Genomic DNA, 21,268 nt, shown 5'->3' on the forward strand with positions numbered 1-21,268 from the left:
GGAAATGCATTTGGCTGGTTTACCTTAAAATTTGGTGAAACAAGAGACAGAGGATGGAGGGAAATTGGAAGGATAAGTTAAGTACCAAAAGTAGATGTCACTTCCTGATTGGATAAACAGAAAACAAAAATACTTGTTAAGATTATGGCTTTTGTATATTATAAAACATAAAATATGTCTTAACATAGGTGACCATAACAAATCTTTTAAAATAAATGAACAATTAAAAGAAATTATGTTGAGCTATGGAATGTTTTTGAGAAATGACAATCTGACAATATCTCTTTGTCCTTTTAAAAAATTTACACAAGGACTCAAAGCCATACTCTGAAAAAACCAGAGTTAAACAGTATGATTTCAGATCAGTAAAGAAATGAGACAACACTGTACTCTCCTTTCTTATTTATTCATCTCATATATTCAATGGATATTGAAGAAATGTAGATTAGAAGACAAATAAAATGGTTTTCAATTGCTGGAGGAAACATCAATAACCTTCACTATGCTATTTATTGATAGTAAGATTTATCACATGGGAGGGAAAAAATTCTTTGAACAAATAACTGTTTGCAATGTCTTATTTTAACTTAGCAATAATTTGGATAAAATATAACTGCCAAAATCTAGATCACTCATTGTTTTTCAACATTAGATGCTCCTTCGCGTTCATATCAGGTCTCAGAATGATGATATAACATTTGGGGACAAAGATGCAGCCAAGTAAGCCGAGGCTGGAGGTCAGGATGGAGAAGATCTGCACAGCCACCATGTATTTTCCTTTGGTGCTCAGGTAGGCAGGGACAAAAGAAACCCAAACACTGCAGAAGAGCAGCATGCTGAAGGTGATCCACTTGGCTTCGTTGAAGCCACCTGGTAGTTTTCGGGCTAGAAAAGCCACCAAGAAACAGATGGAAGCCAGAAAGCCCAAGTAGCCAAGGGCAGAATAGAACATGATGACTGAACCTTCATTGCATTGCAGTAGGATCTGCCCTTTTTGGGAATATAAGTCAGAATCTGGGAATGGGGGAAAGATTCCCAGCCATATGAAACAGATGCCCACCTGAACACCAGAGCAGGAGAAGATAATGCAATTGGCCAAAGATTTCCCCAGCCATTTCCTCATTTTGCTTCCTGGCTTTGTGGCCAGAAATGCCATCACCACCATGATAGTCTTAGCCAGCAAGGATGACACAGCAACTGAGAAAACATTACTGAAGGCAGTTTGTCGAAGAAGGCATGTCACTTTCTTGGGTTGACCAATGAATAGAAGGGAAGTCAAGAAGGAAAGCAAGAGAAAGATCAGGAGAATATAGGTGAGATCACGGTTGTTAGCTTTGACTATGGGAGTTTCTCGATATTTAATAAAAATTCCTAGAACTAAGGCAGTGGTAAGAGACAAAAAAAGGGTAGAGACAGCCAGGATGAGACCTAAGTTTTCTCTGTAGGACAGGAAAGTTATAACTTTGGTGACACACTGATCCCGCTTCTCGTTGGAGAAATGGTCATCTGGACATTTTGCACATTGGGCTACATCTGGAAAACACAACTACTTTTAAATAGTGATTCAATGACATTCAGTACATCATGACCAAACAACCAGAAGCAGGATGTAGATAGAGCAATGAAGATTTTCTCTTTCTCTCTCTATTTTTAAAGAAATTATATTATTAGAATAATGAAATGCAAGGAAAAAATGCTTAATTACTAAGAATGAATAAAGTAGTTAATTATGTTTATGGAAACCATTTCTCTCTTTCCTTTTGTTATTTCCCCAAGCTGTAAGTAGAATAAACACACAAACACAAACACACCACTTCCACACATAATCTATTTGTTTCTCTGAGTGTGTGTGTTTTACTTTAAAGTGTAAAGATTCTTGCTGGCATCTGATATTAGGTTTGATTCATCTCACAACTTTCTGGTTAAACATCATGTTCTAAAGCTTTAAATATAACCTGCTGTTCAATGTGTTCCACATACGGGAGCTATTCTTTTTAAAAGTTGCTTACACTTCATCACAGATTCTGTAGTTCAGCGTTTTCAACCTTCACAACATTAAAACATGTACTTCAATTCCCAGAATTCCTCAGCCAGAATTCCCCAATTCCCTGAATTCCATGGCTCCTGAGGAATTCTGGGAGTTCATGTCCACATGACTTAATGTTGCCAAGAATCACTGCTGTAGGTATTGTCAAGTGTCATTGCTGCATATTCTCCAAATTGACCTCCCAATCTGACATCACTGCCAAAATATCTATTTTTCCAATTCTCTCCTAACTTTCTTCTTGCGACTGCCAGAAAAAATAGGGTTAGGGTTAGCATTTTTTTTATTATTATTATTTTGCTTTTTGAAACTATACCTATAAAGAATATTTGTGATTTCAGTTCATTTTGTATAGGATTTTCTTGAATAATTTGATGTATTTCATTCCAATGCTTTTGAGGTTTTTTTGCATAACCACTACAGATGATAAAGTGTTCCTTTTTCTCATGGCTTTTCCAACATTAAATGTTCTATTATTTGTTTATTTTGCAATTGTTGATGTAGCTATAGAACATTTGAAAAACATTTTGCAGCAATTTCCCCTTAAATTATAAGTTGGCGTGAATCTTCTGTATTTTTCTTTTTGAAAGCTCTTCTCATTTTTGTATTGTGCTTAATTGTTTGACATTTTGCATCCATTTTATCATAAAAATGTTTATTTTTTTCCATCTCCATGTTGTATTTCAAAAACAATTTATATATGGTTCTTAATCATAAATCTTGTTTTCCATATGTGTTTCAAATGCTATCGTGTTTCTTAAGGTCTCTCAATCTTTTTGAAAAATTGCTTGTTATTGTTTCAGCAACTTGTGAAAACATTCACAATGGTGAATTTTACCTTCACTGAACAGTTCTTGCAGTGTTTTTAGTCTGTTTCCTGAGTCTAGATGTAGCATATTGGCATATGAGAACAAATCTTGCTAATACCAGAGCTGTGGTGGCACAGTGATTAGAATGCAGTATTGCAGTCTAACTCTGCTCACAGCCTGGAGTTCGATACTGACCACCTCAAGGTTGAATCATTCTTCCATCCTTTCGAGTCAGTAAAATGAGGACCCAAATTTTTGAGGGGCAATATGCTGACTCTGTAAACTGCTTAGAGCATGCTGTAAAGCACTAAAGCACTATGAAGCAACATATAAGTCTAAGTGCAATTCCTATTGCTACTATATTAGAATAAAAGACTAGTGCTGCTTCTTTGTTCTTGAATTACCTACCTTCCTGCACAGAGATGGTTCCTTCCATACATGGAGAACAGTCATAGCAGCAAACTGGTTCTCCCTCTCTTGTCAGCTTGGTATATCCTGGGAGGCAACTTTCCATACACCTAGAAAAGGGGGCCTTCTGAACAGAAAGAAAAATCAGAGAAATATATGAATGAGGGGATTACTTCTAAAAATGGAAGCGAGCACCAAAGTGCGTTCATGAATTCAAGAAGGTACTTTCAAGATCTTTTTCCAAATACAATGAAAATATTTTTGTTTAGTGAAATTTTTCCACTAGCAGTTTCATTTCAGCAGGCTATAATCTCAGAGTCCCCTTAATGTTCAGAAAAAGCTGCTGACTCTCCAGTCCAATCATCATTATCCCGGGATTTTTCTGCATTTGGGCTTCAGATCCTATCAGATTCAGCCAACTGGTCAATGTTACAAAACTGTGGAAAGTCTAGTCCAAAGGTTGGAAAAGAAAGGGTTACTTCATCTTATCTTAGCAATTGCTAGAACATCATCTGTCACAACATTTCCTCTGCCTTCTTACAATATGTATTTCTTAGATCTCAATTTACTATCAACTCAGTCTCAAAGGAGACTCCAGTTCTAAAAAAACATTGAATGATTCAATAGAAGAAAATCTGTGTAACTCAGTGTTGAATTGTAAACTCCTTGATGCTCTCTGGTTTTAACTGCCTGTTTGCAGTTATTTCATTACTTGAGTAAATAACATTATCACTGCTATCATCAGGCACTGATGATGTTACTTAGTCGGGAAATTAACCAATGAAATTACCTGCAAACAAACAACCAAGCTCAGAGAACACCAAAGATTCCCCTGAATAAAACACCCTACCGTAAGTCCCTCAGTGTCAAAGGCCAGTTCCCTGGTTTATGATGCTCCTAAGTTTCCTTACGTGCTACAAGCAGCATTGGCCTAGCCAACAACATGTTTTCCATTCTACACCATTCTTTCCCATCGTAAGAAATAGATTTTTTTTAAGTATTTTATTAGTTTTCTATCATTACAATTCATTTGTGCTTAATGAACAATGTGTTGTCTGGGTTGATTTTTGCCTAGTCATATTGGTTAAATTCTTACTCTCTGCCCTGCTTTTCAAATCATTGATAAAATAAGTTCTATATTTGAAAGTATTCTGTATCTTCTTTTCCTTTGATTCTCAATGTGAGTCTATCCATTTCTGCACAGTCCAAAATGTTCTTCATTATTGCTTCTTTTAATTGTGCTATCTCATTTTTCCAGTGCAGTGCAAATACATGTAATGTTAAATATACATTTTGTTTATCAAACTTTTCTAGCATTATGCCTAGTAAAAAAAAAAAAATCAGGTTTAAAATCTACATGTTTTCCTAACATCTTTTTTCATCAAGTATGTATTTTAGTTCAAAAGTTTTTTATTTATTTATTTATTTATTTATTTCTAAAATTTATATGCCGCCCAATCCCAAGGGACTCAAGGCGGTGTACAAAATTAAAACAATAATATGACAATAAAACAATAAAATAAATACATTCATACAGTGTGTCCGATCATATCCTGCCCCCCCCCTGGGACATCAGCCCCAGGCCTGCCGGAACAGGAGAGTTTTAATGGCTTTCTTAAAGGCCAGTAGGGTGGGAGTAGTTCGAACCTCGGGGGGAAGTTGATTCCACCAGGTCAGAGCTACCACAGAAAAGACCCTTCCCTGAGGGCCCGCCAGCCGACATTGTCTGGCCAACGGGACCTGAAGGAGGCCCAATCTGTGGGACCTCACCGGTCTCTGGGAACTGTGCGGCAGTATGCGGTCCTGTAAGTAACCTGGCCCTATTCCATGAAGGGCTTTAAAGGTGATAACCAACACCTTGAATTGGGTCCAGAGACCCACAGGAAGCAAGTGCAGCTCGCGGAGGATAGGTGACATGTGGGCATACCTTGGAGTGCCCACAATCGCTCTCGTGGCTGCATTCTGAACAAACTGCACCCTCCGAACGCTCTTCAAGGGTAGCCCCATGTAGAGCGCGTTACAGTAATCCAGTCTTGAGATGACAAGGGCATAAGTGACTGTGAGTAAAGTCTCCCGGTCTGCTTTTACACATGTCCACCACAAGTGATAATATGTACTGGGATTTTGATTACATTTCCAACATTTGCTAGACATATTTTTAAACATTTTTGCTAATCTAACAGTAGCAATTTCAATCAAGAATCTTTTCAATCTCTCTGCTATTACTGAGGCAAAAAATGTATAATCCACATTTAATAATAATATTGGTCTATAATTTTTCATCTGTGTCAAATCTGAATCTTCCCTTCATATTAAAGTAATACTTGCTTCCATCCTCTAATAATACCTCGTTACACACTTTCTTCATTGGTAGGCTTAATGTATCTTGTAGATATTTGCAAACCTCTGCGGGTAGCACATCCGGTCCTGGTATTTTATCGTTTTTCTGCCTTTTTATAGCTTCTATGATTTCCATCATTGTAATTTTTTCATTTAATATATTTTTTAGGTTTTCTGATATTTTTGGTAGGTTTGCATTTTCCAAGTATTGTATCATTTTTTTCTCGAGAAATTCCTTCTACATCATATAATTTTTCATAAAATTCTTTGTTTTTTTAATTGCATCAGTTTGAAATTGTATGTCACCCTTCTCATCTTGTAGTTTATTATCAGTTTCTTCTCTCTTTCTTTTTTCAGTTTATATGCCAACCATTTTCCCAGCTTGTTTTTATTTTCAAAAAAGTTTTGTTTTATCCTTTTTATTTGTAGAGCCAATGCTTCTGACTCTATTAAATTTAATTTATGTTTCATTGTCTCCATTTGTCTTTTCACAATTTTCTTTTGTGGATGTATTTGTAATTCTAACTCCAGTTTCTTGAATTCTTCTCTGTTATGTTTTTTTTTTGTTCTTTTTAGCCATATATGTTATAGCTAATCCTCTAAAATACTGTACTTTCTGGCGTATAAGATGACTTCCGCAAGCATTAAAATAGGTGCCGAAGTCGGGGGTCGTCTTATACGCCGAGTTGTCTTATTTGCCGGAATATACAGTACGCTTTGGCTATGTCCCATACATTCTGAATTGATATTGTTTCCCTTATAGTTTCTTTAAAGAAAAACTCCATTTCCTTTATTGCTAATTCTACAAATTGTTTCTCTTTTAACAAAGATTGATTTAAAGTCTATCTTGATTTCTTCTTTACCTCTTTCCGGGTCAGCATTATTGGATTATGATCCACCCAAATGTTAGGTTTTACCTCAATCTCATATATATTAGTACTTAATTAATTCTAGGCCAAGATTTATGTCTAATCAAATAAAACATGTACTGGGTCTTTTTTGGGTTACTTTCTGTCTAAGTATCCTGTATGGAAATTTCTTCTGTCATTCTAAAAAACACCTTAGGGAGTGTCTTTTTTCCCCTTTCCCCTCTTTTGCTGTTTCTATAATCTAACTTTCTATCTACAATTGCATTAAAATCTCCTATCAAACAAATGCTTTGATGTTCCATTTCCAATATTTTCCTTTGTAATTTTTGATATAATTCTTCTTGTTTGTTATTTGGTGCATATATTGCTACCATCAGTATCTGGTTTTGATTTATCATTATTTCTACCATTAGGATTCCTCCTTCTTTATCTGAGTAGACCTGTTTGGATTCCAATGTCTCTTTTATATATAAAGTGGCCCCTCTTTTCTTTTGAGATGCTGATGTAAAATAAAGTTTCCCAATTTTGGAATATTCCAGCAATTTATAGTGTTGGTTTTTTATATGTGTTTCTTGGAGACAAATTATATCTATTTTTAGCTTCCGTAATCGTGCAAAAAATATTTCTTTATGATGGGATTTCAGTTCATTTATATTCATTGAGAAAATTCCACTTTCTTTCTCCATCTTCTTTACTTATATTTAGGTTTTATTCACCTAGTGGATAATTCCTGTCTCTGTTCTTTTATTACCTACTCTCTTTCTTGATCTGTGTTTTCTTTTTTTTCTTCTTCTTCTTCTCTTTGTATGGGTGTCTCTTCTGTTACTAACTTTCTCTGTATTTCATCTTCCCTATCCCCTTGTGGTTCTTGTGTTTTCTCTTCAAGAAAACTTCTGTATGTCTCATAGAACTCTGTTGCCTTAAAGATGGAGTCCAATCTATAAGTTTTCACATCCCAATTTATTAATATTCCCTCCAGGACCAACCATCTGAAATTCACTCCTTTTTCATTTAATTTTATAATCAAAAATTGGTAGTATTTTTGAGAATCTCTTATCCTCCTAGAGATCTGTTCAGAACCACAATTTCTTTTTTTTTCTATACATCATCATCTCATCTCTCACTCTCTTCAATATTTCATCTCTCATTGTTTTTTCACAAATCTAACGTGAACCTAGGAAGTCTATGTCTCCTTGTGTAGCTTGAGTTAATTCTATATACCTGATCCAATTCTCCTTCCATCTCATTTTTTTCACTTCTACTGCCTCAGCAAACAAATTAGTAATCATTTCTATTAGGACTTCCTCCTTATCTTCAGGTATGTTCTGTTCTGTTAAAAAGTGTGATCTTTTTCCATTTCCAGAATTATGATTGTATCTTCCTAGCTGTCAGTACCTCTTGGACAGAGTGCATGAATGCAGTCCGTCTTTCTTCTGTGGGTTTGGAGGGATTTCCTCAGATCAAATGGGCTAATTGCCATCTGCCCATGATCAACAAGGGTTTCCTCCTTTATTGTTGCCTCTCTGGGGTGACCTTTGGCCTTTTGGGGCTCCCTGGCAGAAGAAAACAAGCTGTGGGGTGTGGAGCTCCGCACTCCCCACATCTGTATCACTACAACGTCAAACCAGATATCCCTTATCATAAGAATAGATCTTTTGAGAGGACCAGGAGAAATAGTGTCTCCTTCAACTTGTCCTTTTAGCAGTGGTGACTCTCCATCTGAGTTAAAAGACTGATAAACCAAAAAATCACATGGATACATCGGAACAGGTGAACAATAAAACCCACATAGAGGCAGACTTGGTTACCTGGTTAAAAGATGTTGGCCATATGATGGCGCTCTCATCCACAGAGATCTTGATGTCTGAAGAGACTTCTTTTTCAACATTCCCAATTATCACCCCAGCAGCAGATTTGTTGGGAAATATTGCCCAGTCCATGATATTAAAGTCAGCAGTGGGAATTCCATACTCATTCAAATAAACGTCATTTACAGAAAAATTGTAAATCTGGAAGTTTCTTAGAAATGGATGGAGCTGAAAAGACATGGAGAATCACCCTAGCAATGTATACATTCTCATTTGAGCAATAAGTCAAAACAGAGGTACTTTATCCTAATGCTTCTCTCTGCAAATGTGGTAGGAAGAGTATATTTTTCACTTTAATTACATCTCTCCCTCTCTTTCCCACTCCCATTGTTTCTTCCAGGCTCTTTCCACTCTGTCTGTCTGTCTATGTCTGTCTGTCTCCCCTTCTCACATACATACAGATCATTTTAATTTATTATTTTAGCCTGCTCTTCTTTATGACATTTGTAAGCTCAGATCCCAAACATGTTGTGCAACAATGGTGGAAGCTCAATAGAGCATGATGGTTATTGTCACATCCTTGTTTTTGTTAATTGCAAAGTCATGTCCGACCCATCGTCACCCCATGGACAATGTTCCTCCAGGTCTTCCTGTCCTCTACCTTCTTCTGGAGTCCATTTAAGTTCACACCTATTGCTTCAGTGACTCCATCCAGCCACCTCATTCTCTGTTGTCCCCTTCTTGTGTTGCCCTCAATCTTTCCCAGCATTAGGCCCTTCTCCAGTGAGCCCTTCCTTCTCATTAGTTGGCCAAAGTATTTGAGTTTCATCTTCAGGATCTGGCCTTCTAAAGAGCAGTCGGGGTTGATCTCTTCTAGGACTGACCAGTTTGAACGCCTTGCAGTCCAAGGGATTCGCAGGAGTCTTCTCCATCATCATATTTCAAAGGCCTCAATTCTTTGTCGCTCAGCCTTTCTTATGGTCCAATTTTCACATCCATACATTGCAACTGGGAAAACCATGGCCTTAACTGTATGCACTTTTGTTGGCAGGGCGATGTCTCTGCTTTTTAGTATGCTGTCTAGATTTGCCATAGCTTTCCTCCCCAGGAGCAAGCGTCTTTTAATTTCTTGGCTGCAGTCCCCATCTGAGGTGACCTTGGAGCCCAGAAAAATAAAATCTGTCACTACATCCATTTCTTCCCCATCCATTTGCCAGGAATTGAGAGGCCCGGATGCCATGATTTTGGTTTTCTTAATGTTGAGTTTCAAGCCAACTTTTGCACTCTCCTTCTTCATCCGCATTAAGAGGCTCTTTAATTCCTCTTCACATTCTGCCATTAGAATGGTATCATCTGCCTATCTTAGGTTGTTGATATTTCTCCCGGCAATCTTAATTTTAATTTTTTGATTCATCTAGCCCTGCCTTTCTCATGATGTGCTCTGCATATAAGTTAAATAAACAGTATACAGCCTTGCCAGACTCCTTTCCAATTTTGAACCAATCAGTGGTTCCGTGTCCAGTTCTCACTGTTGCTTCTTGACCCACATATAGGTTTCTCAGGAGACAAATAAGATGGTCTGGTACTCCCATCTCTTTAAGAACTTGCCACAATTTGTTGTGATCCACACAATCAAAGTCTTTAGCATAGTCAATGAAGCGGACGTAGATGTTTTTCTGGAACACCCTAGCTTTCTCCATGATCCAGCGTATGTTGGCAATTTGATCTCTAGTTCCTCTGCCTCTTCGAAATCTTGCCTGTACTTCTGGTAGTTCTCAGTCAACATACTGATGGAGTCTAGCTTGTAGGATGTTAAAAAGTGTAAAAAATGTAAAAACTGTCACATCCTACTGTTATTTATTCAACAATTGTGAAAAGAAACTTCCAGTCTCTTGAAACATCATATCCTAAGGTCACAAGCATCCTGAATCAGCACACCAGGTTTAATCTAGAAGATTCAGCAACACAATCTATTTGTTTGGTTAGAACAAATATTAGAAACAGGCAATTGTTGTTAGGTCATCCCCATATGATGATACTTATCTTTAATGTAACATTTAAGAATTGAAAGGGAACCATTAGCAACATTTTGAAGAAGCATTACCTGCCATGGCTGTACCATCTGGAGTGTCTGGTGGTCCCCAGCAGGCATCCTCCTCTTACTCATTTGGGAGGAAAAGGCAGCACTGAGGATCCTGGCCACAACCTGGATTGTTGTGGAAATACTGGAGCCATCCTCAGACAGGATTCTTCCAACAAGATCCGGGGATGGGATTTCCCAAGTCTCTTTTTCCAGGCATCTCTTCCAAACTTTCTTAGACAACAAAGGGCTTGAATAAGAACACAAAAATGCTGCCTTTCCAAACTTTCCTGTAGCAGAATAATGTGAATTAAAATCATAATATTGTGTCCTTTTCTTTGCCTTAGTTGAGAAGGATAATAAAAGATGGTTATGCTGGAGATTAACCAATTGGTAAAATAATCTCACATTTAAATCTGACAAAGCTGTAGCAATCCATACTTTTTCCTCAAACAGGATTTTTCTCTTTTCAATGTCTCGTATTAGCACTGCTAGTATTAATGAGGACTGAGAGTCCAACTGACAAACAATACTTTTCACTTTAGTGTCGCTAAAATATTCAAGGATGTCCTTTTCCCTCCCTTCTCTAATAACCATGGGTAAGATTTCTGAAAAGGCAACACAGACACCTTTCCTTACAGCTTCTGGCACAAAAGTTCTTCTGAACCGTTCTCCACTTTCATTGTCCGGAGCAGCGAGGCCGATCCATGTCCATCGGAAATGCAGGAGCAACTTGATAATTGCCAAGTGAGGAGGTTCTTGTTTTGGACTCACTTGGTAGAAAAAAGGGAAATGATGTTTCTGCTCTGGAATGTGGCTGATGACCCCATAGTTGATCTAAGATGAAACACAAAAGATGGTTGATTGCTTTGCTTTTAAGGACAAAAATAAGTTCTTATCTCTAAGGGATTTTTTTTTGATGTTAACTCTATACTGACATATCAGCTGGTCAATTATATTCACCAAGTTATACAACTGCACAGAACTTTTCATTAGATATGCTGTTTTATTTTCCTTTTCTTTTTTCCTTTCCCCAATAACAAATTGCTGTATTACAGTGTTTCTCTTTTTGCTGTACTCTTGTATTATAAAGGCTTTGAAAATATATATCATTTGATTTGATTTGATCATAGATTGGGGAAAATGGAATGTCACGTGATGGCAGCAGAAAAAAAATATGTCAACTGGGTATGTTTTCATTGTCTTTGTGCAAGTAGGGAAAAACTCTCTTAAAGTAACATTTGCCTATGTTATTTCCATTACAATCCTTAGAGATTTTGTTTGGAATTGGTTGGATTAAGGGTAAAAAGATGTTTTTGTCTGCCAAGACATGAGACTGCAGTGACCAGAAGACAGGGAAAAGAGGCAGAAGGGGGGGGGGAAGAGGATGCAAATTCCATGCAAAATATGGTTGAGAGCACTTCAGATGAGCTATGGGTGAAGATTCGTTCAGTTGGAAAATCTCTGTGTAACCTGTATATCTTATAAAAAAATCAAGATATGCAATGATGTAAGAATGAAGAAATGTATTTGAATGCCTGATGAAAATATTATATTTCAGGAGTCCTATAAGCTCTGTCATCTGACTCATTTTATTCATTATTTGACCCCTTTTGGATTATCAGTAGACTTTACAAAATTAAATTAGTTTCAGTATTCATTCCTACTTGTGGAATTTTGTAGATGCCTAGCATAGTTGAAATGGAAGTAAAGAGCTCCGAATCAGTCTCTTCAAGCACAGCCAGAAGATTATTTTGTCTTCCACAACTGAAGTTTGGGACATTCTCTTGCCCTGTAGACAGCAAGTCCATCATGACCTCATATGTTATCCTTGCATTGAAAAAGTTCTCATAGATGCTGTAGCCCAGGGTGATGTTGGGTAGCAGCTTTGGATTCTGGTTGATCTCATGAATGGCAAAGAAGAAGGGCAGGACATGACAGAAGCTCATACTCTGTATACTGCAAGATAAGAGACTGCAGTTGGTTTTCATCTTCAGTTCATAAAAACACATCATACTTCCTGAAGCTGTTCCTTTAAGGACAGTTGGATTGCTGTCTTATTAGTCTAGTACACAAATTTGACAATCTAATAATCTGAAATTAGTGATGGAATGCATCACCTTCTAATGTATCTCTAATGCTGTAGCCCAGTGTGACCTTTGGTAACAGCTTTGTGTTCTGGTTGACCCCATGAAGGAGAAAGCACGAGAAGATCAGATCAAAAACTCACTCCCTATATTGTAAAGCAGGAAATATTTTCAGAAATTCATTCCTCAATAAAATAATGTGAGATATCTGTATCATTTTTTGGACCATGCCAGGTGATTGACTTCTTTGGAACTTGCTATTAGAAGCACAGTCTTATTGACCACAGAGGACCTTCTTTCCAATGGTTTTCTTCAAGCTCAAAATCATCCCAATTGGAAACTCTAGACCTGATCCCAACCCTTATTTTCTCCAAATGGTGACTTAGAGATGCATTTTATAGTAATAAAATGCATCTCTAAGCAGATCAACTGTCTTAGCAACTGGATGCACTTATTTAAAATTCACTTTGGAAAATCATTTCCGTATTAAAAAAACAGGGTTCTGTTAAATAAGTCTCTTTATGTTGATTTGATTTCTAATTGGAGGAATATTTAAGTGGAATTATTCTGGCAAAAGTTTCCTTGTTATTTATTGTTTCTGCTTTGATGAATCAGTTTAGTTGAAAGGGTGCCTTAAATTCAATGAGGTAATTGTCTTTGGTTTTGGATGGGTTGCAATGCCAACTGTTTGTTTGCTTTTAATGGATTTCCTTATGTCCTTAGAGGAAGAACTAAAAGACTTTTCCCTAAAAATTTTTATCCTTGTAGTTGCTTTAAGTCAGCAGTGATATCATAGCCCTTAATAACAACAATATCATCCAAAGTATCGAATGATACTAGTGCCCCTTCTAAGACAGCTAGAAGTTTCAAAGGCTAAAGGGGGCCTCAATTTGGGAGATATAAAGTTCTTCTTTGACTGTGCTTGATGGGGAAAAAGGAAGAGCTCTCTTCTGGAATAATAACCTGGGAAGTGTGGCAGATTCTTCCTGTTATCTCCTTCTTTTTGTATGTTCAATGGACATTTTGTCATTAGCGTCCCACATGGATAATGGGATATCAGGAGAAGCAGCATCAGCAGTATTTTAGATATCATGATGGAGATCTTCTGTAGTTCTGTGAGACGGGTGCCCACTGTCTTTGGCCTCAGAGCTGTCTAAGGAGAAGCACACTTCTCTTGCCAAAGAACACAGATAGGCTGACTTGATCAAGCAAGATGAAATTTAATCTGGCACATTAAAAGGACAACATTAAAATTCCGACCTGTACATTTGTGCCTACAGGAGTCTCACCGTGTGTTCTTCATCAACCATGAGGTCCTTGTGAACCAGATTTTCATAAGAATTACTAAATATTTGTGAAATCCATTGATGAGGGTTACTAACATCTACCTTGTTTCAAAATAACTGTGGCTGAAAGAAGTCCCTTAGGCTTTAGTGGAAGATGAAGTAATCATTGTGATTTTGATAATTATACAGAGAAGAGGAAGAGGAACAAAAACTGCATATTGACAGAGTGAATGAAGTTGGTGCAGGGAAATTAGAAAAAAATTTACAGTAAATATGCAAAGCAGATCCTGACTGGATCAACAGAAAACAAAAATATTTGTTAAGAGCTTCAATTTTCAAGATTATAAAACATTGGCAAGAAACTAGGTTTCGGGCAAAGACAAAGGTTAAATATCTGGGGTTACATTGACAAGTAAAAAGTCTAAATTGTTTCAAAACAATTTTGTACTTGGAAAAACAATTTGGAACTCTGATTTTATATATGGTGACAGCAACAAAACTGGCACAAAAATGGAAGGAGGCTTCCATTCTCACCATGCAGAGAGAGAGAGAGAGAGAGAGAGAGAGAGAGAGAGTAGGGGAAGAGGACTGACAGACCAAGGGCAGGAGATAGCCAGCCCAATAAGAATGGTAGTCCCAGATTGTCTGAGAACAGCATGAAGCCAGCTTGCCAGGTGAGCAGAAGATTGGAGAGAGGGGGAAAGAGACAGAGACAGAGACAGAGAGAGAGAGGAAAGATTGAGGGGGGAGAGAGAAAGGCAGAGGGAGATAGAGAAAAAACAAGGGAGAGAGAGAAAGAGAGAGGGAGAGGAAAGAGAGAGAAAAAGAGAGAGGGAGAGAGAGAGGAGAGAGAGGGAGAGAGAGGAGAGGAGAGAGAAAAAGAGAGGGGGTGAAAGAGAGAGATAGTGTGTGTGTGTGTGTGTGTGTGTGAGAGAGAGAGAGAGAGAGAGAGAGAGAGAGAGAGAGAGAAACTCATGCACAGCACCCTCTATTTCTTTTTAATTAAACTCTTCAATCAAGCCCCCCCCCCTCCAGCAAGCTTGCATACATGCGCACATTTTGCAGCTCCCAGTGTTTTCTTTCTGTGGGAAACAGGTCCAAGTGGCTCTTTGAATGTTTAAGGTTGCCGATCCCTGATCTAGATCAACCCCCTTCTCAAGCAGGAGACCTATACCATTCCAGACAATGGAATGTCTATATCTCTGCTTAAAAGCCTCCAGTGAAGGAGTACCTACAACTTCTGAAGGCAAGCCTTACATTGGTTAGTTCAGGGTCCCCAACCTGTGGGCCATGGCCCACTACCAGGCCATGGCTTGCTGTCTAGCAGGCCACAGAAAAGTCTGGTCAGGGCACACATGTGTGCTCACCCCCATTTGCTCTAGTGCCTCGGTCACGGAGAAAACTGGGCACCGCGTGGCAAAAATGTCGCAGTGCTGGTGTCATGCGCAGGCTAGCACTGCCCCATTTGCATCATGCCTACTTGCAGCCCTGTTTGTATGTACACACAGAGACATGTGTAAAATGCTTCCCCCTCCCTTTCCCTCTGGTCCACCAACCAAGAAAGGTTGCAGACCCCAGGATTAGTAGTTTTCACTCCTTAGTTCTAGGCTGGTTTTCTCCTTGATTAGTTTCCATCTAGTGTTTCTTGTCTTGCCTTCTGGTGCTTTGAAAAATAGGTTGACTCCTTCTTTGTGGCAGCCCCTCAAATATTGGAACAGTGCTATCATGTCATCACCCCTGGTCTTTTTCACTAGGCTAGACATAACCAATTCCCACAAACGTTTGTCATATGTTTTAGCCTCCAGCCCCCTAATCATCTTTGTTTACCATCCATTAAGATCAGATGGTCCCATTGGTTTTGTTTATAGAACAATGAATGGCCAAGAGCAGAGCCTTCTCAGAGACAGCACCCCAAAAATAGAACTTTCTCCCAAGGAAAATATGAACAGTACAACCCTCACCTGTTTAGAGGCAACTCCAAACACACTGTTCAGCCAGGCATATGTAGAACAACAACAAATTTCATGGTCAAACAGCACTAATGAAATTACTACTAATATTTTTCTTTCTTAAAATATACACTTTTAATAGTTTTAAGCAGTGCTGGTAATGCTTTACAATAGTTGTATTTGAGGGTTTTCTTGTAAACCACCTGGATTTCTCAGAAACATTGAATTTTGAATTAGACATTGATTTAATAAATTAGGCAGAAGAAACAAATGCTTAAATACATTTAAATTCCACAGACCCACTGCCTCCTAGGTGCATACTGCAAAGAAAATAATGCATTCCATTTCTAGCCAGCACAAGGTTCCTGTGGTTTCAACACCTTCTATCATTTCATCTCTGTTAGTGAGAATTAAGACCAATATGGCTGCTTCCCTTTTCTACTTTTGAGGAGACAAAGTTGTCTGCTAGGTTTGTCAGGAACCTATTTGATCTTCCACTTAGTGCAGAGTTTGTCTTCCAGTTGATGTCAGGGTAGTTAAAATCACCCATTACTGTTGTGATATGCTACCTACATACCTTAGTTAACTGACTAACAAAAACTTCATCTACTTCCTCTGTTTGATTGAGTGGCCTATAGTATCACCTACAGCAATGTCATTTTTTCCCCTTTTATTATATTGACCCAAATGCATTCAAAACAGTTTTCATCATTGTTGTGATTACTACCTATCTTGGTGCGACACTCACTATTAAAAGCTTGATTTTGCTTGACAGCAAGGTTGATATTCTTACCTGCACAAACATCTATGTTACATGTACTGATAATCCTATTAGTTTTAGATTGCTGGGGACAGAAATGTTCTATATCAATTAACTCACTGTCCCTGTTGTTTAGTTTGAATGTTTCTCCAGAAAATCTGTGGATTTAACTCAATCCCTTTAGCTACATTTATTTATTTATTTATTTATTTATTTATTTAATTTTATTTATATGCAGCCCAATCCCAAAGGACTCAGGGCGGCGTACAAAATTAAAACAATCATCAACAATAAAAAAATAAAATAATACAATCATATAGCATGTCCGATCATATCCCGCCCCGCCCCCCCGGGGACATCAGCCCCAGGCCTGCCGGAACAGGAGAGTTTTAACGGCTTTCTTAAAGGCCGGCAGGGTGGGAGTAGTTCGAACCTCAGGGGGAAGTTGATTGCACCACGTCGGAGCTACCACAGAAAAGGCCCTTCCCCGAGGGCCCACCAGCCAACATTGTCTGGCCGACGGGACCTGAAGGAGGCCCAATCTATGGGACCTCACCGGTCTCTGGGAGCTGTGCGGCAGTATGCAGTCCTGTAAGTAACCTGGCCCTATGCCATGAAGGGCTTTAAAGGTGATAACCAACACCTTGAATTGCGTCCGGAGACCCACAGGAAGCCAGTGCAGATCGCGGAGGATAGGTGACACGTGGGCGTACCTTGGCGCGCCCACAATCGCTCTCATGGCTGCATTCTGAACCAACTGCAGCCTCCAAACGCTCTTCAAGGGTAGCCCCATGTAGAGCGCGTTACAGTAATCCAGTCTTGAGATGACAAAGGCATGAGTGACTGTGAGTAAAGCCTCCCGGTCTGCTTTTACACATGTCCACCACAAGTGATAATATGTACTGGGATTTTGATTACATTTCCAACGTTTGCTAGACATATTTTTAAACATTTTTGCTAATCTAACAGTAGCAATTTCAGTCAAGAATCTGACAAGGGCATGAGTGACCATGAGTAAAGCCTCCCGGTCCAAATAAGGCCACAACTGGTGCACCAGGCGAACCTGGGCAAAGATCCCCCTGGCCACAGCCGATAGATGTTGTTCCAAATTTAGCTATGAGTCCAGGAGGACACCCAGGTTGCGTGCCTGCACTGAGGGAGGTAAATTTCCCCCCCCCCGGGACTAATGATGGACCATTCAGTTGACCTTTGGGAGGCAAGACCCAGAGCCACTCAGTCTTGTCAAGGTTGAGTCTAAACCTGTTCACCCCCATCCAGACCCTCACATCTTCCAGGCACCGGCACATCACGTCGACTGCTTCACTGAAAGGACACGGGGTGGAGATATATAATTGGGTATCATCCGCGTACTGATGATACCTCACCCCGTGTCGCCGAATGTCTCACCCAGCGGTTTCATGTAGATGTTAAAAAGGAGGGGGGACAGGACCAAGCCCTGAGGCACCCCATGATCGAGGCGCCTAGGGGTCGATCTCTGTCCGCCCACCAACACTGACTGCGACCTGTCAGAGAGGTAGGAGAAGAACCACCGCAATACGGTGCCGCCCACCCCCACCTCTCCGAGACGACGCAGAAGGATACCATGGTCGATGGTATCGAAAGCCTCTGAGAGGTCAAGAAGCACCAGGATAGAGGAATGACCCCTATCCCAGGCTCGCCAGAGGTCATTGGTCAGTGCTACCAAAGCAGTCTCAGTGCTGTAGCCGGGCCTGAAACCAGATTGAAAAGGGTCCAGATAATTAGTTTCATCCAAGGATCGCAAGAGTTGGGACACCACCACCTTCTCTACAACCTTCCCCACAAAGGGGAGGTTGGAGACAGGATGAAAGTTCTTCAAAACAGCTGGGTCCAGGGAAGGCTTCTTGAGGAGGGGCCTCACCACCGCTTCCTTTAAAGGTTGCGGGAAAGACCCCTCCATCAAGGAGGCATGGATTATTGCCTGGAGCCAGCCTCGTGTCACCTCCCTACTGGCAGAAACCAGCCAGGAGGGGCACGGGTCCAATAAACAGGTGGCGGCATTCATTGCCCTCACGGCCTTGTCCACTTCATCAGGGGTCACAGGCTCAAACTCGCTCCAGATAACATGACTAAGACCAGCACCTGGCAACTTGGCTGGCACTGCCCAGTCGGAGTCCAGGTCTCTCTGAATCTGAGCGATTTTTTCCGAAAGAAACTGAACAAACTCCTCAGCTCTCCCCTGCAAGGGTTCCTCCGCCTCCTCCACTTTAAGAAGGGAGCGGGTCACTCTAAACAAGGCGGCTGGGCGAGATTCTGAGGACGCAATAAGTGCGGAAAAGTGAACATGCTTTGCCGCCCTTATCGCCACTAAATAAGTCCTAAGACAGGCTCTTAATAGTGATCGGTCAGATTCAGAGTTACTGGCCCTCCAACGTCGCTCTAGACATCTCTTGTGGCGCTTCATCTCCCGGAGCTCCTCAGTAAACCCTCTGGGGACCACCACCACAGAGAGGTCGCAAAGGCGCAATTCGATCCAGGGCCCCGGATGCCGCCTCATTCCAGGCCGCAACCAGGGACCCGGACGAGTTGTGGACAAGGGAGTCAGGTATTTCCTCAAGCTCCTCCTGGAACCGATCTGGGTCCATTAGGCACCTGGGACGGAACCACCTAGTCGGCTCCCTCTCCCTGCGATGGGGGAGTGATGCTCTGAAGTCCAGCCTCAATAGGAAATGATCTGTCCATGACAAGGGCGAGATCTCTATTCCCCTTAATTCCAGATCATGTCTCCATTGCCCCGAGAGAGACACAAGGTCGAGTGTGTGACCACCCCTATGAGTCGGATCCTGAATTACCTGGGTCAGGTCCATGGTTGCCATGGAAGCCATGAACTCTTGCGCCACCTCTGAGCGATCGCCGAGTGATGGTAGGTTAAAGTCCCCCAGTACCATAAGTCTGGGGAACTCCACCGCCAACCCGGCTACTGACTCCATCAACGCAGGCAGGACTGTTGCAACGCAGCTGGGAGGTAGGTACGTCAGCAGCAAGCCCAACTGAACCCGTGAACCCAACTTCAATAGGAGGGACTCACACCCAACAACCTCCAGGGCAGGAATCCCACGAGGACTCAAGGACTTCCGAGCGATGACTGCCACTCCCCCACCCCTGCCCTGATGTTGAGGCTGATGAAGCACCACAAACCCGTCCGGGCATATCTCCGAGAGGGAAACACCCCCCTCAGGGCCCAGCCAGGTTTTGGTTATACATGCCAGGTCCGCCCTGCTGTCCAATATTAAATCACGGACAAGGGGGGCTTTGTTGACAACGGACCTGGCATTAAGCAACAGCAGCCTACAACTAGGGCCCTGTACTCCCCTGTCACCAGTACTACAGGATGAGCCTTTTGAGGGGCCGGAACAAGGAATCGCTGTAATATAGCGAGTCCTCGTTCCCCAAAGATGGCCTGCCCCTCGGCTCCCGCCATATCTGCATATATTGAATTCAGATATACACTTGCCTTTTCCTTTTTGGTCCTTATATAGTGGTAAAACCATTAAAGAAGTAAGCCTAAAGCGTATCCTGCTAAGTTCCTGCCCAAACTCTGGAAATCATTCTACACAGAGAGCACATCTTTTTGGGACAGATCATTCATGCCAAGATGTACAATAGCATCAATATTACAGTCCTTACTAGCATTCCTGACTATCTTAAAAATATGTCTTTTGTCTCTGCTGGCAGTAGCACCTGGCAGACACCTGATGTTAGAACCCAATGCATTTTATCTTTCTTATGCTTTCATTTTCAGATCCTGCCATTCCAATATGAGGAGAGGGACCTATGGGTATTCTGCAGTGTACTTCCTTTGCTTTGTTCTATTCTTTTTGAAGCATCTTTCTTGGGTGAGAATGGAATGTGCCTCCAGCCCTCTGCTTCATCTCCAGGTGGAGGGAAGAAGCTGCAGAGAAACCTGACACCCTTGAGAACGGCAACTTATCGATTCTTTCCCACAGAAATTTGACACCTATGGATTGGCTCAATTTGAACCAGCTGAATGGACAGTTGGGATGGGATTTGAAAGGATGCTTTTAATATAATGTTTTGCATGGGAAATCCTCAGATCCTGCCTTACTATCCTGCTGTCAATACCTTCCAATAAAAGTTCCTGTTGAGACAATGCAAGTTTCAAGAGTTCTGCTTTCTTGGAAGGTTTAACTGAGGCAGGTCCTTACACCTGACCTCTTTCAAAACCTCCATATTCTTTCCTAAATTTACATCCCTTATAATTGAATCACCAACCAGAAGGTGGCTTCTGTTTTTGGATGCCTTGCTCTATTTGCATGACTGATGTGTATTACCTGATTCACACTTTCCCCTCTCCAAAACAGGTTCTGCATCTTAGATCATAATCCCCTGCTCATTTGAGTTGTCATCATCATCATCACAACCAGCTTGACCTGCCACCTTAATATCCCTATTAAGGTCAGCAAGGGCACTATATCTATTATACAGGGACACAGAGAAAGCTTTGTGCTTCTGATTCACATCTCTCCCCTTTATAGATCCCACAGTTTATTTATTTATTTATTTATTTATGAGACTTATATACCGCTTTAAGTGCAAGCACTCTCTAAGCGGTGTACACCAGTAAGCAATGTATATATATATTTACATTGCCCCCAACAATCTGGGTCCTCATTTTACCTACATCGGAAGGATGGAAGGCTGAGTCAACCTTGAGCCGGTGAGATTTGAACCGCTGACCTGCTGAACACAGTCAGCTAAAGTAGCCTGCAGTACTGCACCCTAACTGCTGCGCCACCTTAGCTCCCTAGTTGTACATACTGTCGTTCTC

At 40.5% G+C, this 21,268-nt stretch overlaps 1 protein-coding gene across 1 annotated transcript; it reads right to left on the reverse strand.

Moving 5' to 3' along the window:
• Positions 1–628: 628 nt before the first annotated feature.
• On the reverse strand, positions 629–12,370 carry LOC120313434 (vomeronasal type-2 receptor 26-like). Its single transcript, XM_039355346.1, has 7 exons — positions 12,026–12,370; positions 10,767–11,195; positions 10,505–10,648; positions 8,279–8,506; positions 7,226–7,389; positions 3,262–3,371; positions 629–1,533 (listed from the first exon to the last, which is right to left on the reverse strand). Exons 1-7 carry the CDS (start codon positions 12,368–12,370, stop codon positions 629–631), a joined length of 2,325 nt encoding a protein of 774 aa, XP_039211280.1.
• Between the last annotated feature and the right edge of the window lie 8,898 nt (positions 12,371–21,268).

The sequence above is a fragment of the Crotalus tigris genome, unplaced genomic scaffold, assembly GCF_016545835.1.
Source record: "Crotalus tigris isolate CLP2741 ecotype Arizona unplaced genomic scaffold, ASM1654583v1 scf7180000018682.9941245338:1185362, whole genome shotgun sequence".
Classification (NCBI taxonomy): domain Eukaryota; kingdom Metazoa; phylum Chordata; class Lepidosauria; order Squamata; family Viperidae; genus Crotalus; species Crotalus tigris.